Source organism: Canis lupus, chromosome 13, assembly GCF_011100685.1.
Source record: "Canis lupus familiaris isolate Mischka breed German Shepherd chromosome 13, alternate assembly UU_Cfam_GSD_1.0, whole genome shotgun sequence".
Classification (NCBI taxonomy): Eukaryota; Metazoa; Chordata; class Mammalia; order Carnivora; family Canidae; genus Canis; species Canis lupus.
Window position 1 is genome coordinate 4,036,337 of NC_049234.1, and position 18,077 is coordinate 4,054,413.

The 18,077-nt window shown below is 36.7% G+C and overlaps 1 protein-coding gene and 1 long non-coding RNA gene across 17 annotated transcripts in view; one reads left to right on the forward strand and one right to left on the reverse strand.

Moving 5' to 3' along the window:
- The window catches only part of LOC102156908, a 166,219-nt gene that overhangs the window by 65,067 nt on the left and 83,075 nt on the right, over positions 1-18,077 (forward strand). For 8 of the 11 annotated variants that reach the window (XR_005368451.1, XR_005368454.1, XR_005368453.1 and 5 more), the window contains exon 3: positions 7,128-7,286. This is a non-coding gene — a long non-coding RNA (uncharacterized LOC102156908). Of the gene's footprint in view, positions 1-7,127; positions 8,057-14,834; positions 17,704-18,077 lie in introns of those variants that run through there. The other 3 variants (XR_005368457.1, XR_005368462.1, XR_005368461.1) reach the window with 3 other exon arrangements.
- Positions 1-18,077, reverse strand: part of UBR5 (ubiquitin protein ligase E3 component n-recognin 5) — a 135,960-nt gene that overhangs the window by 15,706 nt on the left and 102,177 nt on the right. For 4 of the 6 annotated variants that reach the window (XM_038555239.1, XM_038555237.1, XM_038555241.1 and 1 more), the window contains exons 35-48: positions 14,871-14,994; positions 14,152-14,263; positions 13,034-13,165; positions 12,389-12,646; positions 11,582-11,850; positions 11,198-11,409; positions 8,750-8,980; positions 7,969-8,042; positions 6,631-6,803; positions 6,413-6,526; positions 5,205-5,425; positions 3,737-3,857; positions 3,544-3,648; positions 934-1,177 (exon numbers count right to left, since the gene is read on the reverse strand). In XM_038555239.1, the coding sequence (XP_038411167.1) occupies positions 934-1,177; positions 3,544-3,648; positions 3,737-3,857; positions 5,205-5,425; positions 6,413-6,526; positions 6,631-6,803; positions 7,969-8,042; positions 8,750-8,980; positions 11,198-11,409; positions 11,582-11,850; positions 12,389-12,646; positions 13,034-13,165; positions 14,152-14,263; positions 14,871-14,994 (2,390 nt within the window). The remainder of the gene's footprint in view (positions 1-933; positions 1,178-3,543; positions 3,649-3,736; positions 3,858-5,204; positions 5,426-6,412; positions 6,527-6,630; positions 6,804-7,968; positions 8,043-8,749; positions 8,981-11,197; positions 11,410-11,581; positions 11,851-12,388; positions 12,647-13,033; positions 13,166-14,151; positions 14,264-14,870; positions 14,995-18,077) is intronic. The other 2 variants (XM_038555240.1, XM_038555238.1) reach the window with 1 other exon arrangement.

Consider the following 18,077-nt stretch of genomic DNA (forward strand, 5'->3'; position numbering starts at 1 on the left):
GCAGCTTACCGAACCCCAATACAGTATCACTACAGCCTAGGTAAAATATAGAATTTTCTTAATAATTCCCTCTCCTTAAATTATCCATCTACAAGATGACAATCTTCTGCCCCCACCTTACATGAATCCTCAGTTATAACCTCCTTACGGCATTTATAATTTTCATAGATTTTTTTTATTTTGAAAATTAGGTAGGAATCCTAATACCTAAGTGCTGGTCCTCAAGGAGGTAGAGCTTGTACCCAGATGTTAATTTAGAAAATCTTACTACCCAAAAAACTAGTGTCTTGCTAAAGTATCAGTGAGGTAACTTAGTCAACCAATCTATATTTGGTTGCAAGCTCCCTATCTCACTGGGGACTAGTAGCAACTCTGCAAACATACTCTGAATAGCACTGCTGCTCCAGAGGATGGTATTTTTTTTAAGTATCTGTGCTAATTAGATACATGGATGGTGGGGAGCGCCTGGGTGGCTCAGTGGTTGAGCATCTGCCTTTGGCTCAGGGCATGATTCTGGGGTCTGGGGATCAAGGCCTCCCTGCAGGGAGCCTGCTTCTCCCTCTGCCTATGTCTCTGACTCTCTCTCTCTGTTTCTCATGAATAAATAAATAAAATCTTAAAAAAATAATACAGGGGTGGTGGAAATACTGTTATGCACTCAATACATTTTTCTATTACCACAGAATTTACAACTTCCCACTCCCCAAACATGTAACAATTGAGATGACAAACTCACTAACACAATCACATCTATGAAAATAAATATGGCATTAAAAGAGCAAAGTGTTAAACTGTTGGTTAGAGTAGTTTAAACAAGATTAAATCATTAATCTAGAATAAAATTGTATAAAAATGTCAATGTACACTAAAGTTCTCCTACTATAAATACTTAAAATTGTTTTGATGAAACAAAAATTTGTTTTTAGTACTTACTTGTATGAGTGCCTTTGTTGGCATTTTGGATACAATCTAAATTTGGCAGTTTTTCATTTGACAAAAACGCTTGTGCAATGGCTGTATAAAAACTTCGTGCTACACCACTGCCCTCTCCTGGCTCATCCTTAAATGTGACTTTTACTCTATGTACAGCCATTGGTGTAGTAGCACATCTTCGACCAAAGTGATTGTTAAGCTGCCTCATGGTCTGCTGAATAAGAAGATCTCGATCCCGATCAACCTATTAAAATACACCCAGAAAGTAGTAAATTTCAACGTTAGAAACCTCCTTAAAATTTTCCTATATAAAATCTTAAACTAATTTTAGTTTTTCATTTAAAGTCAGGAGTGTATAAAGTTATGGGGGTTTTTTGTTTTTGTTTTGTTTTTCAGAGAGAAAGTGAGTGTGGGGGTGGGGGGTACAGAGGGAGAGGGAGAGAGAAAATCATAGGGAGGCTCTGCATGGGGCTCAATCTTACTACCTGAGCTCAGTGGGGAGAGTCTCCTTCTCCCTTTTCTCCCCCTTCCCTCACTCCTTTCTTTCTTTCTCAAAATCTTTTTTTTTTTTTAAGTCTATTGGAAAACAGCAATTTGTTCAATTTTGGAATATACTAGGATAATTCTAAGTAAATTAAAAGTGTGTTTTGTTTAAAACAAACCAAACACACACAAAAAAAGACAGCAAATACTAGAAAACATGGTATATTCCTTTGGTGACAGAAAACCACAAGCAAAGCAAAAGAAAAATGACAAGCTGGGGAAAATGATTGGTGAATGTATCCTACTACAGACAAAGATATGTATTTATGAATAATATACATAGCACCATAAGATACTGTGCTTTTAAAAAATCTAGAAAATTGAGGAAAAAACTTAAAATGCACAAGATATACCAGAGTTCATAGAAAAAGTAATATCCTTAAATATATGAAACAATGTTTATCTTTGCTCATAGTAAAAGAAATGCAAATTAAAATTTCACAAGATGCCATTTCTTACCTATCAGATTGGCAAAAATCTAAATATTTGACAGACTGCTGGCAGGACTACAGAGGCATCTCATATTAATGTTACAAACACAAAAATACATAACCATTGTGCAGAAATATTTTCCAAAATTATATATGCATATGCCCTTTGCCCCATGTCTAGGTTCTATGTCTAAGAATCTATCTTAAAGACTACACACACTAGCCTAAAAAGAAAAACAGGGACCACTATTTGTAACAGCAAAAGATTAGAAATAAATCCTAATGTCTATGAGTAGGAGACTGGCTAAAAAAAAAAAACCCCTGTGATACAACCATAAAATGCAGTTGTAAAAGGAAGGCAGAACATTGCTCTATCTTACCTCTGGGATATACTGTTAACTAGGAAAAACAAGATGGAGTAAAATGTATAGCACACTCAGGGTCAGGAGTAGGGGAAGGAAGAGAGATGGGTAATGAATACATACACACACATGCAAGATTACATTTTTTTAAAAGGAAGGAAGACCATTTAAAAACAACAAAACTCTGAAGGGGAGAAGTGGGGGATGGTAAAAAAGAAACAGAAACTAGATTTCCCTAAATAAACTTTCTTCTATAGAGTTGGCCTTGCACTACTGTAGATATTTTACATTAAGTACAAAACCGAACCCAAAAAAGGAGAGACAGCTATCACAAAAAATTGAAAGCAAAATGAAAGGCTTGGTTTTATGCAGCTTAGTAGCAAAACCACACAAAGAAAAAATTATTTCAAGTGACTTCGAAACAAAGCAATTTGTATAATCTCTAATTGGATAAGCTGGAAGAACAAAAAACTGCAAATAAATCTTAAGCTATTTTTGATAATTATCTTGGGGGTGGTAGTGTTGATGTGATTCTAAGACTGCAGTGTATATGCTATAATATAAAAAGCAAAAGAATAATTTTCTTAGTGTTGGGAAGTTGGATTTTTGGTTCAGAAGAAAGGAGATACAGACTAAGAGGTGGAAATAAAGCAATTCTGTGATTCTATATCTTGAATTTGAATTGGAAATATCAAGTATGCATTTATAATATGATTTTTTTAAAGGAAAATTTCCTAGCTTTACCCATTGAAGAGACCTAGAAACTATGACCAACCTACTAGGCAGTGAATAACTCTACAACCTAGATTATAATCTTGAAATAACAGCCTATATTATAATCTTGAAATACTTTTTCCTACTAAAAGGAACCAGGCTTTTTGAAGAAATGGTTGATTTAAGGTCTGTGACAGGAAATACACAACATGAGACCTACCAAAAAGTAAAGACGTTATCAATGTTATCGGAATCCTGTCAAAAGGACCGATGAGCCAAAGGACTCCCACTAGCCAAAAACAATCTGAGCATCAATGGAATATACTAACCTTAATGGTTTGAAGGACATCTAAAACATTAAAAAAAAAAAAAAAAAACCACTGAAATAATTCATTGATCATGAGAGGATGTTAGGAAACCAACTGCCAGAAATAACCACTACTCTAAATATGGTGATTGCCATATATTAAATTTTTAACCCCTAAGCGAAATTGTTATTTTTGTTTTTAAACTTCATATAAACAGCACACTATATGTATAGTATAAGAAAATCTAAATACCTTTACCTCTAGTGATAAATCTCTTGACTGCTGGTTCCTCAGTTTTTCCATTTCTCTACGGAATTTTGATTCTTTTACCTCAAAACCACCCAATTCGGTTAGGATCTTTAAAAAAAAGAATGCATGACAGAATTATTCTCTGACATATGTTCTTATCTGGCAGAACAGAATTAAAAGTGCTCAAAATACATACTGATCCAGGTTCTGCTCCAACATCTTCCATGAATACCCTGCCGAATAGTTCCAAAGAAAGGCGCCAACGTCCTAACAGCATATCATGGGAAATAACCATTCCCATGAAGCTACACTGTGGCCTGCAAGAGGTTTAAGGGAGAGTTGGAAGTAATTTAACCAACTATAAAAATTTCCTGATTTTTGGTCAATGACAGTAATTTTCTTGGTCTTTTCATATTCTGAAGTCGTAAGTACTTCAAACCACATCCTCTCTAACAGAATTTTTCTATAACTACTCATGCCTCACAGAACTAATTTTTACTCCATTATCCCTCTGTCCTTTATATAAGGATACATCTCCTAGCTGCTACCTTCATCTTCAATTTTATCTCTTCTCCTTTAAGTCCATCATCCCTCCTCTCCAATTCAAACTTTCACAACAGACCAGAATTTCCACAGTGTTACATATTTATTTCCATGTCAGTGACATGTAAGTCCAACTCAACACAGGAAAACTGAATATGGCCTCTACAATTCAATGACACTGCCTCTTGCATTCTTTGAACAGTACCATTTCCCCTACTGCACAAACTTGAAACAAATTCTAATGTTTCTTGCCCCTGTTCCTCCAGAGCGATTAAGTCCTTCAAAATTTCTCTTTCCATAATTTCCTATCCATCCCCAAAGGCAATATTTTATTTCAGCCCCTTTTTACCACTAACCTGAACTCGCAGCTTTTCTAACTTGTCTCCCTACCTCTAAATCTTCTCTCCTTCAATCTGTTTGCCTCTACGCATTCTAACCATCTCAGCTCGAGCCATATTGTCTGAAAAGCTTGTGCCACCCCAGTCCAAAATTCTTCCTTGCCTTTTGATTGTTGGACTGTATATATAAAATGTATATAGTTTCCTAAACTCCCTGAACTCCTAACCAAAAATAATTATCTGACATCCTGTAACCAAAAAGCAGATACTCAACAAATCATTTGGTGATTAGCCATACTGAGACATAGTATACACTAGCAAATTTTTATTGGGAAAGCAAAGAACCTACCTCTTACAAGAAGATAATAACCAACTGTAAACTTGGCAAAGGAGCCCAAGCAAGTGTGAGAGTCACAAACCTAGAAAGCTCTATCTAATCATTCACATGTTTCTCTTTGTTAAGCTGCTAACATGTCTATAATTGGCAATTTGACATGGACATATACTAACATTAAAAAACATAGTCTTAGAATTTCCTCAATAAAGTAAAAGGAAAATTAGAATGCCAATCAATGGCTATATTGTCACTTCAAAAATCCAGAAAAATCACATATTTAAATATCTGATTATAAATCAGGAAAGCACAGAAATAAGATAACATTTAAGTCTATTATTTACATATAAATGAAATAAAATTATAAAATTCCTAAATAAAAATTCTTACAAGAATTGTACTACCCATAAATTAATGCAACAGAAAAAATATCCCCACTCAGCAAATACCTGAAAGATGTAAGAGGTGGCCCTTCACTTTCAGTCAGCCCTATTTCTGCTAGTAAACTGCTTTTCAATTGTGCAGCAAGATCATGAGCAGATGGCCCTGGTTTTGAACTTTCAACTTCTTCTGGCACCACATTCTGTTCTTCTCCTTCCTTTTTTTGTCGATTTTGCATGTTCATTACATTTTTCAAATTGGCAGCATAAGACATTTTAGTTGGAAGAACCTATGAATTTTTACATATAAAAGTCATACATTAAAAAAAAAAAAAAAACTCAACCCTACTAGATTTCCTTTCCAACTTAGTAATATTCCACAGGAATCACATGGAAGTTAAGTAATTCTTCTCTGGCACTTCAACTACAAAGATGCAGCCTGTTTCTTTTCTCCGATTCCCCTTGCTGACCACCCATGAAAATGCACTAATGCAATTCCAGTGCATTTATCACAGCAGCCTCAGAGAACTTTTAAAGGAGTCTCTATAATATGTGATTACTCAAATGTTCTATGTATTTCAAATGTTCTATGTATTTTCAATATTATATCCCTTAGATAATAAAATTTTGCTCTTAAACATGTTATTACATTTTCATTGGAGAAGCAGTATGGACTGTATAATTTTAGGCTCTCAAATCAGACTTTAATCTAAAAACTAGATTTGCTACTTAACTAGTTAACAACAGACTTTCCCACAAGAAATTTATGTAATCTATGAAAGCCTCAGTTTTTTTACCCATAAAATCAGGATAAAAATACTTTCTATCCAACATGGTAATAAAGATTGAGAACATGCCTAGTAGATATAATTATTCAAGAAGTCATTATTAGTATTACCTTATTTATTCATTCTACAGTTAAAAAGTTTTTCAAGCCAATACTATATATGCTCACACATTAATACATGTATATACATTACACACATCAAGATTTAATTTTCAGTAGCTTCAACTCTGTGAAATAGGCAAAACACATAACAAAACTGCCATTTTATAGATGAAGTCACCTGACATAAAACAAGTTAGTCTCAAAGCAGTTTTAGTGACACTGACAGAAGTATGAAATTATGTGGAAATCTGTCATAAGGCAGGAATTTCTAATACTTCCATTATTTGAGACAATACAATATTTTGGATTAATGCATTTCTAAGACTCTAGATATTACGACAAGTTCTCATTCACAAATACTATATTGTGAAGATTTTTACTATCTTACCTCAAGGCAGTTTCTATCCACTGTAACCTCCATTAAACATTTCCCACTACTGGCAGATGAAGAATAAAGACCCTGACTTGGGCGGCCAAAAAGATCCTCCTTTCTAGCGTTTGGCTGGAATTTTAACAGAAATATTCCAGTTATACTGTACAGTTAAAAAAATAATAAAGTCACTTAAAAAAGAAATCTTTTAAGACTGACTAGTTTATTTAAATCACCTGCAACAGATGTGGCTGATCAGCCAAGGGGATGGCTTCAGCCAGAGGCACTTCAAATGGATTTGGGGGTATACATCCAAGGAACGTCATGGAATCTGAGCGTCGGAAAAACGGATGGTTTTGACCAGTTTCTGCAGGAAGAGAGTCATCATCCTTATCATTCAAAGTGGCACCTACACATAAAGAGATAAAGTGGTTTTTAGAAAATATTAATTACTAGGGAAGGAAAAGCATCTTAATCTGCTCAGTCCAAAATTCCTTTTCCTTCTTCATGAAATTTTAATGCCACTCAAAAACTAAAAATAAGTTAAACTGTCCAAAATTTTGGTAATATTTTTAGGAGATAATTCAAAATATTAGTTTGGTTACAATGGTAAAATCTATTATGTATACGTTAACACCACAATACAGACTTATCTTAAAAAGTATTAGCAGTAACAAATCTTGTTCCACTTTTGTATTGGACAAACATTTCCCGTATCTTTCTCTTTCTCTAGGGATTCAGACCTGAATACAGCTAGCTTCTGAAGCATATTTAGGCTCACTGATGACTCTAAGAGAAGACGGTCAGGAGCTGAGATTTGAGCATTTGCTTACTACTAAGTTCTGCTTTCTCTACAAGACAGAAATGTCTGGACATCTCATTCATCTCAACAGTAAGCATAAGAACACCATCCTCCCCTTAATGGAATAAAACTTTGGACAGTGCTTACAGTATGCTGTGAAAATAATGAGCTACAACTGGATTTTCAAACTACAGCAGTGAAGTCAGTTGTCTTCCCCTGGGCTGAATAGAAGTACTAGCTGTTAATAAGAAATAGACAAGAGACTGGGCTATTTGACCCCACACTTTATAAATTGTTTTAAATTCCACTTGAAATAAGAGCTAAGAAACTACAGAGACTGCAGAAGATTCCAAAATAATTCTTGACTTTGAAATATTTTTTTATTGCACTGTTAAGAGTTTTGATATTTGGGAGTTATAACTGGAATTTCTCATTTTCTTGACTAAACCTATTTTGCATCAGTATTAATAAGGTTCTACTAAGACTTTCAAAAATAAAGTTAAACATAAAACTAAAACACAAGGGATACAAAGATAAAATAGCAAAGATACCAACTGTTGAAAAGTTCGTAACATTTAATTCATCCTTATTTATGAAGCAAATAATTCAAGGATGCATAAGGAAAAATGGACAGAAAATGCAAGAAATGGGACATAGAGAAGAAAAGAGAAATTCCCACCCCGACAGAAAATAATGAAGTTAAAAAGCTTGAAGGGGAAATACTGAGGCAGCCATTTCTTGAAGTAGATTAGCAGATTTTCTGTACACTAACTTTGATTGGTGTCATCATCATTTTCATGTTCTGAATCTTCATTATCAATACCCAGTTCCAAGAGTTCTCGCGTCCTTTAAAAAGACAAGTGAGTCATTTTACATAAAATATGGAGCAAAGGTGATGGGAATTATAAGCAAAAAAAAAAAAAAAACACTGAAAAAGTCAGTTACATATCTAGCCAGTTTCAAACATTGTGATCAAGTTTTAGACTCTGGGAATGGTAGACTGGACAGCCAAATGTACTACAATTATAAAACAGGCTCAAAGAAAGCAAAAGAGAATCACATTAACAAACAGTGAATACTTATACAAAATAGAAAACATGATAAACTACATCAAGCATAAAGCTTAATTAGATTCTTAGGTTTCCTTTTTTTTTTAAGATTTTATTTATTCATTCATTCATTCATTCATTCAAGACACACACACACAGATTGAGAGAGAGAGAGAGAGAGAGAGAGAGGCAGAGAAATAGGCAGAGGGAGAAGCAGGCTCCATACAGGGAGCTCGACGTGGGATTTGGTCCCAGGGCTCCAGTATCATGCCTTGGGCTAAAGGCAGCACTAAACCGCTGAGCTACCAGGGCTGCCCAGGTTTCCTGTTTTAAATAAGGAGTAGCTATGGAGACTCAAGCCCTCTTTCCCACATGAAATGTTCCTGTCCTCTTTCTCTTTTGAAGCGCTGTTCTCCTCACTCCAAAAATCGGACAATATACTAATAGAGACCACACTGAGAAATTAAGCATTTCCTAAACCAACCTCCTGGCAAGTACAGATACCTTTTGCGTTCCAGCTGAGGTGTATCCAATGTTGTCTGCTGATTCATTGCTTTAATCCAATATATGAGGGCTTGAAAAACATATGCCACATGCTTCAGTGAGCAAACATCCAAAACTGGAAGAACATCAGAATGCTCATCATTATGAGACCGCATTAAGGACAGAGCATAATTTAGGAAGTCCCCTCGGGCAGACATCATTCCTTGACGGGCGCTAAGCAATGTGGCACGTCTGTAGGAGGAAAAAGAAATGAAAATGTTTTAAAAACGACACAAATGTTAAACTGACCACTACCATAAATATGTAAGATTAGGAACTGAGAATATCCATAAATCAAAATTCATTACCCCTGTGACTGTTTTAGAGATATAACCATTGTGCATAATTTGATCTGTACTTTTTTCTTAAAGATTTATTTGAGAGAGCATGTGGGCAGAGTGGGGCAGAAGGAGGGAGAGGGAGAGGGAGAGAGGGAGGGAGGGAGAGAGAGAGAATCCAAGCAGACTTCCTGCTGAGCACAGAGCCCAATGCAGGACATGATTTCACTACCCTGAGATCATAACCTGAGCCAAAATTAAGAGTCAGACACTAAACCGACTGAGCCACTCAGGTGCTCCACTGTCCTGTGCTTTAAACCAAGAAAGGAATTCCAGTGTCCTTTGGAATGGGAAAAGGAACTTCTTCCCTAAAGACAATGTTTCTCAAACTTTAGTGTCTTATCAAAATCTAGGTCTGGGGTAGGGCCCCAAATTTCGTATTTCTAACAGGCTCCTAGGTGATGCTGCCATTCTAGAGATCACACATTGAGAACTACTGCCAATCCTGACACCCAAAACACAAGCAACAAGAAAACACACACAGCATTAGACTTTATCAAAATTAAAAACTTACATCCTTCAACGGACATCATCCAGAAAATGAAAACACACATGGATTAGATAAAATTTCTACAAGTCCTATATCTGATAAGGAACTTATATTCAGAAAATATAAGTAACTCATACAACTCAATAACAAAGAAAAGTGATTAAAAACTGGGCAAAGAATTTTAAACAAACATTTCCCCAAAGAAGATACACAAATGACCAATAAGCCAATGAAATGATGTTCATCATTCAGGCATTAGGGAAATATCAATCAAAATCACACTGAGGGACACCTGGGTGGCTCGCAGTTGAGCATCTGCCTTTAGCTCAGGGCATGATCCCAGGGTCCAGGGATCAATTCCTGCATCAGGCTCCTTGCAGGGAGCCTATGGCTCTGCCTCTCTCTGTCTCTCATGAATAAAGAAGTAAAATCTTAAAACACACACACACACACACACACACACACAAACCCACAATGAGAGGGGTGTCATCAGGCTCCCTGCTTGGCAGAGAGTCTGCTTCTCCCTCTGTCCATGCTCACTTGCTAGCCTCTCTCTCAAATAAATAAAATTTTGAAAAAATTCCTAGTTCTGAAAAGTTACTTTATCTTAACCGAACAGAAAGAAAACAAATACAGGGACACCTGGGTGGCTCAGAAGGTTAAACATCTGACTCTCAATTTCAGCTGAGGCCATGATCTCAGGGTCATTAAGATCAAGCCTCTTTCACCTCCCCAGGCTTGGTGCTACCCAGGGAGTCACCGAGGGGGTCTACTTGAAAATCCTCTCCCACTGCTTCCCTCCCTCAACTCATGCGTTCTCTCACATGTGCTCACTCTCTAAACAAGTAAAATCTTAAAAAAAAAAAAAAAAAGAAAGAAAGAAAGAAAAGAAAGAAAAACATACAGAAATATAGTTTAAATACAATTCAGCAGACTGTGTGACACAGAAAAAGAAATTTGACTTGAGGGAATCAAAGAGCAGCTTTGCTAACTGCACACTTCCTCTTCCCAAGTACAACATGCATTCATATTCAATCATGGTCAAAATTAAGTCTTCCCATGAATATATGCCTTTCATTGGAGAAAGGGGGAAAGCCTGAGAGGGATAATGACACAAGGATGTAGATGAACTACTTCAACACTGAGCAGTATTTAGCATCAGATTCCTGCAATTTGAATGAGTTTTTAAAAATAGCTTGGATTATAACTAACTTATTTTGCTTCAACTACACAATTAAAAAAAAAAAGGTAATACAGGACACCTCGGTGGCTCAGTGGTTGAGCGTCTGCCTTCGCTCAGGGCGTAATCCTGGAGTCCTAGGATTGAGTCCCACACTGGGCTCCCTGCAGGAAGCCTGCTTCCCCCTCTGCCTGTCTCTGCCTAGGTCTCTGCCTCTGTCTCTGTGTGTCTCATGGATAAATAAATAAAATGTTAAAAAAAAAAAAAGTAGTAGTAATACAAGGCACTTCCCTCCTTCAAAACAGAGTGAGGTCTTACGTAATAGCAGTCAAGAAGATCATAACTTTTTAGGACCTAAGGGTTCTGTCTAAATATACAAGCATACATGAAGAACTTCATACCGTCTGCCTTCAAGAGTTCGTAAACTAGCTTCTTCTCGTGCAGTCATCCTCTCTCTTCGAGCTGAATTCTGAGAGGCGTGAAGAGGATGATTTGGATGTCCCGGATCACCAGCAGATGCTAATGCAGAACCATAACGTAATTGAGCTTCAGTAGAATCCATAATACTGACCATCCAGTTCCAAGTGGGAATAAGCTTTTCTTCTACATAGTTCTATGAAGACCAAACTAAAATAGTTAAAACTATCCAAATAAAGTTAAATTTGATATAGTAGTATGATGTAAACATTTAAATACTTGTAACATTAATTCCCATTTTATTGGGATTCTCATAATTGACAGCCAAAAAATTTATTTGAATGAGTAACTTTTCAATGTTTTCGTACCTGTAAGTTTACTGCATCTTGGTAAGTCAATTTCACAGCTGCTGGAATCTGGGAGTACACTAGGTGATTATACTTAGGAATAAGGCCCATCAAGTCCGAGATCTGTCTGATAACAATGCTGTAAGCCCTGGCTAAACTGCTTGCAGATGTTAAGTAACTGCTGGCATTGCTAGCTTCCAAAGCAGCTGCCGCAGCTGCAGCACTCGTGCTGATGGTACCACTCCGGCGTAAATTTGAAGGATCAATATAAATCAAACCCGCTGAACTTGCTATAAGAAAAAAGGACAACCACAAGTTGTCAGATGCTAATTGTGTTTCTCTAGCACTACACATATTTAAGTAAACTAAAAGATCAATTGCACTGGCAAATGCAGCAGTGGAACAAAAAACTTTTTCTTAAACCACACTAAATGAGACAGGGCAATGATGAGGGGGGACAAGAATTACCATAATGTTCTCAACCAGAGGCAATTTTGCTACTGCCCCTGCCCCAAAGTGGGGACATTTAGCAATGTCTACAGACATTTTTGGTTGTCACAAGGAGGGGTAGGGGTAGTATTGCTACTGGCATCTGGGTGCACAGAGGTCAAGGATGCTGCTAAATATCCTACAGTGCACAAATAAAGGATTATTCAACCCAAAGCAGCAATGGTGCAGGGACTGAGAAACCTTGATATAAGCATAAGTATCTAAACTCGACAAAACAATTTAGAACTATTATGAAACCACTTAATTTGTTGAGATGAACATACATAATTTTAAAAACCTGTTTAAGCACTTTTAAGAATACCAAGTTTTCAGACTTGCCTGCTGGTGTGGATGTGCTGGAAGGGGCTGTACTGGTTGCCCGCTGATGTTGGGTGTTACGGACAGCCCACTGCATGGACCGGGGAGCTTGAGCAGCACCATTGGCATGGGAGCTATTTGTGGTTCTCTCTAATGGCTCATCAAGCATAAAAGTCTCCTGTTCTATGTCGTCACTCTGACTACTGCTGCTATCAGAATCACTGGAGTCATTTGATTGAGAATCATCTTCAGAAAAGAAGGCAGGAACACTGCTTGCACCTAAATTTTTTATTTTTAAAACCGAAACCACTGTCAGTTTGTTGATATTTAAAAATACAGTGTACTCCCTCATTCAGGAAAATATACATATATTAAACAGAATGCCAAGACATAGTCAATAATCCACAAAACCCACTATTAAAATATTTTAGTTACAAAACAATTCTTTTCAATGAACCTTAACATTAATTCAGTATTTAAAAAATCAGAAAAGAAAAAAGTCATTAAAATATGTCCTCACTAACATCCACAGGGAAAAAGGATGAAGTTATAAAGACTTAGCCACCCTTGTGCAAATCATAAGGAGTACAGTTTAACAAATTCATGTTGAATATATACATAGCTTTAGTATAGGCAAGAAAGCTGGATAAGGATAAAGTAACATACCTGCTTCAGAGCCAGCAGTTGCTGCAGTGACAACACTTCTACGCCCACTAGCATTATCTTGGTTGCTATGGTTACTTTCGCTGTCACTTTCTGTTTCAGCTGCTGCTAACAAATCCAGCTCCATGTCACTCCCTAGAAAACATATTTAAATAGTAAGGGGGGAAAAAGTACAAACTCACTGTGGAGTAAGACAGGGTCTGAAAAGCAGGATATCATAAGGTAAGGGGGCGGGCAGAAAGGACAGAGAAGAGGGATTACTACTACAATAAAGCATAACTGCTTGCTTAGTAGAAGACAAATGACTAGGCAAATTATGGTACTCAGTAGACTATTGCATAGCAATTCAAAATCTGTTCTGCATAGACTCAGATAAAAAGGTTGGGCAGGGGAACCTCCACCAGTGGGCAGAGCTCTGGGTTAGGTCCACTGCTAATTTTCATCTGTTTTCCATATTGGGATTCCAAAAGGAGAAGAAAGCTAAAAAGATCTATTTAGAATTTCATAGTATATACATGTCAAAGCATATAAAATTATAAATTTTAAATACGTGCAATTTATTGTATGTCAATTATATCTCAATAACGCTGATCCCCAAAAGTCTGACTAATAAGAATAGTTACAATGACTATGTAGCAAAAAGGCCAAAATGATTATTGTTAGTGGGGGGAAGAAGGGCACAAAAATTAAACATACAATATCAAAGATATGCGTGTGAATGGGGCAGCACAGGCGAGGACTGAAAGTAAAAATATAAGCTATTAGCATCTGGGTGGGATTATAGGTAATTTTTTTCCCTTTTCTCTAATTTGCAAATGTATCCTAACTTGGGTTATCATTATCAACTTCTAAAAAGCCTTTTAAGAAAAGAGAAAGTCAAAACCTTTGAGTCAAAAGGTAAAGAAGGAAGAAGATGAATTATTTTATATGTATAAGTATATATACACATATATGCATATATGTATACGGCTGCTTCCTAAAATTTTGAAACATCCTCAGACTTCCTAGGCTTAAAACATGTTGAACATTTTGCTCATTATAATGGGGCTTTTCTTTATATTAATATCCTTAAAGATACCTGATTTATTCATACTGAATAAGTTCTCAAATAACCTGCATACCGTCTTCATCATGCTCATCATGTTGTCCCTCTGCCTCAGCATTTTCTTCACCATGTTCTTCCTGTTCGTCGTGATGATCCTCTTCTCCAGCCACACCCTCCACCACCTCAACCTAAATCCAGAATCTTATTTGTAGACAAAGTACATAATAAACCCACATCTCTACCAGCTGTTCCTCCACAGCAATTAGTAACTAAAATTCAAAGCTCCCTCCAAACAAAATGAATTTAAAAATAAAATAAAATACGAAGCTCCCTCACTACAGAGAATTTTAAGTTTAAAAATCATTGGCTATTGACAACTTGCTACCAAAAATTATGTCAAAACACCCTAGTTTGTAATTATTGTCCATATGCCGAACCTTAAAATTAGAAGTATAACAACTGTGTGCAGAGTATGTTTTTTAAACTTCCAGTTATAAAATTTACCTCTGCCTTCAAATACTATGCACAAAACTACTAAAACTTTTTTGAACAATGAGGATGTCTTTTCTATTAACCCGAAGTAAAAACAAGCTTATGTGTCCAATTTTGTATTATCCACTAAATCAAGAATTATTGAAGTATTTTTAACATATATATAGTCACAAATGAGAACATGTAACAAAAGTCTAAATGCTGGAAGCAAATACACCTAATGGTAGTAAGCTACTATTAATAAAACTTCTTCCTCCCATATAAAAGCCTCTCATCTACCACCATGAAGACAGTTACAACCACCTCTTCTACGTCCGCTGAAACAATGTCATCCTGTTCTTCATCTCTGCCCCGAACAGGCTGTGACTGGCTGATGCGCCTCTGCTGGGGATTCCGGATGATGTAGGAAGATTGAGACTGGCTGGAGCTGTGGAGAAGCAAGAGCTCATGAGGGCACTGTTGCCACCCCCCTGCTATACAGCACACTTTTTATGCTTCTTGGTATCGCTTAGTGTGACCCACTTGCTAGGATGCTATTTTAAATCTCACATAAAAATTCTTAGAAACCAACAATTAATCCATAGTATATCCAAAAATATGAAGCCCAAAGAAATTAATTTTATCACAGAGATTTAACTTAGGAATCTCAGAAGTGTTTTTACTTTTCAGTAAGTCATTTCAAATTTGTTAATGCACATCCTTTTAGGAGTCCTTCCCACTGAAATGCTCCACTGGAAATATTTTTCCTTCTCCACTGCTTTCATGCCAATAGTCCTCAACTTCCAAAAGCTCCAACAGCAGCATTCCTCCATTAACAAAGTGTGGTAATGAGTGTGTTTATTACAAGGGATCTAGTCTTTAAGACACCTGATATGACCTACTTGCTTCAGCTTATTAACCCACTGATGTGTGTGAAGAGGAGAAACATCAGTTCAAAAGTATGAATTTAAAAACAGAATCATAACAAAAGGTGGGTGGCCGAATAGTTCCACTTCTCTAAAAATATGCCTTAGAAACAGCCAAGAAAGGACACCTACTTCTAATATAAAAGGAAGGGGAGAATGAGAGAATGCATCTTAAAATGCAGGTCAGAGATCAGCATGTTAACCCTGTGACCTACTATTATCCTTTATTAACAGATTAAGAAACACAAACTATAGAGAGGTTAAGGTTAAAGGACCTTTTAAAGGTATTTACACAGATAGCGTTCTTTCCTCACCTCAGTTGCTCTTAGAAATGAGAATCAAAGCAGTTACACATGAAGAGTCAACTGAGACACTCTCCTTCAAACATCCAAGTGTTTAATATTAGAAATTTAAGTAACTGGTTCTTCACAGAGACAGTAAATTACAAAGCTAATGAAAAGGCTAAAAGAAAAGATGAAAAGGGTATTTCCAACCTAAGATTCCAACATCTCCAATATTAAAAAATAAAAGTCAACATTTGTGAAGCCACAATTAGTATTTCTTTAAAATAATTTTAAAAAGAAGTCTTGGAACATCCACAAGATCTATCATCCCCTCAAAGGACTTATGTACTTAGTATGTATGATACTGCTAATTCCTAAAATATATTATTAACTCCCCATTCAGAAATGGAGCTTCAGTTTTCTTCATACCATGATTCAGCCTCTTTCCCATGAGACATGGCACAGCTACAGTCCTGAAAGCCAGTCTAACAGGAGCTGTTAAAATACTTCTTAAGTTACAGCTATTTGCCAAACTGCAGAGAAATCCTTCTTGGTGTAGAATACCTAAATATGCTAAATAAAATATTAAAAAACAAAGCACAACTATCCTGGCGATAAGAAAAACAATCATACGTCAATAAGCCTGAGAGCAGTGGTGCCACCATGTATGCCAAAGGAATCTGCTCATGTCTCTTAGGCTAGAAGGGTTTCAAGGAGCCATAGATTTCACAGGAGACAGTCTAGGGTGTAAGCAAAAATGGGAAGTTACATCACAGAAATTCCCTCTTCTCTCACACTCAGATACATAAAGCCAAACAAATCAGGAAAGGGTAACCAATTTTAAGATACTTGCCTATATCAACCGTGGCTGGATGGGGACAGGAAAAATGTCTCTTCAGAGAACTAATTATAAACCTGCACTTATGATAGTTTAGGACTGCAATTTGCACTGTGAGGGTAGGGTCAGGTTCACTGATATTAATCCAATGCCTCAACACCATCAAAAAGCACCAAACCAGGGGTACCTGAGTGGCTTAGTCGGTTAAGCATCTGCTTTTGGCTCAGGTCATGATCCCAGGGTCCTGGGATGGAGCCCCACAGAATCTCCCTCTGCTCCTCTCCTCTGCTTGTACACTTTCTCTCTCTTAAAGAAATAAATCCTTAAAAAAGAAAAAAAGTACCAAACAGCACTATCTACCCCTAATATTCTCAAGTATAGGAAAAAGGAAAAAAGAAATCTGTCTAGAATTATCTCTAATTATCTTTAAACTTTAATAGTTATTTGACCTTGAAGAAGTTACCTAACCTCTCTGAGGCTCAGATCTCTTGTTTTTAAAAGTAGAATGACAGCGGTCATGAATTATTGTGAAAATCAAAACAGATGCATTGTAATGCATTTACAATGCTTAAAGTTCCTAGTTCATAATAAAATTTCATTTAACAGTTTTTGTATGAGGAATGTACACAGAGAAACAGGTTAATAAAGACAAAAGTTTTAAAGAGGTGAAGGGAAGCAACAGAAAAAGCAAAAATACTGAACTCAAAACTTTATGCTCAGTGGAGTGATACATACCATCTACCATCCAATACAAAGGAAATCACAAAGACTAATCAAGTATGAACTTTTTACTTAAGACATGCTTGGAACACTGATCAAAATACACCCTTACAAGAAGGAGTGATTGTACTGTATTTATAATGAAGGATTTCTACATCACATCAACAGTTGTAGCAATAGTAACATTACACTATTATCTTTCTTGACTATCGAATGAGATCTCCTGGGAAAACTTGAGGGACTGACTCAAGAATCAATAGATAGGGGATACCTGGGTGGCTCAGTGGTTGAGCATCTGCATCTGCTTTGGCTCAACTCATGATCCCTGGGGGGGGTCCTGGGACAAGTCCTGCATCAGGCTCCTTGCAGGGAGCCTGCTTCTCCCTCTGCCTATGTCTCTGCCTCTTTCTCTCTGTCTCTCATGAATAAATAAATAAAATCTTTAAGAAAAAAAAAAAAAGAATCAATAGATGGGAATGAAGAGGAGAGCTGAAGAGTGCACGGTACTTTCTGCTGTTGTTTTTAAAGATTTTTATTTCTCTATTTGACAGAGAGAGCACAAGCAGGGGAAGCAGCAGAGGGAGAGGGAGAAGCAGGCTCTCCGTTGAGCGGGGAGCCTGATGCAGGGCTCAATCCCAGGACCCTGAGATCATGACCTGAGCCAAAGGCAGACGCCCAACCAACTTAGCCAGCCAGGCGCCCCAAAGAGTGCACAATACTTAAACAAAGGGCCTAAGAAGCAGTTGACAAGGGGACACAAAGT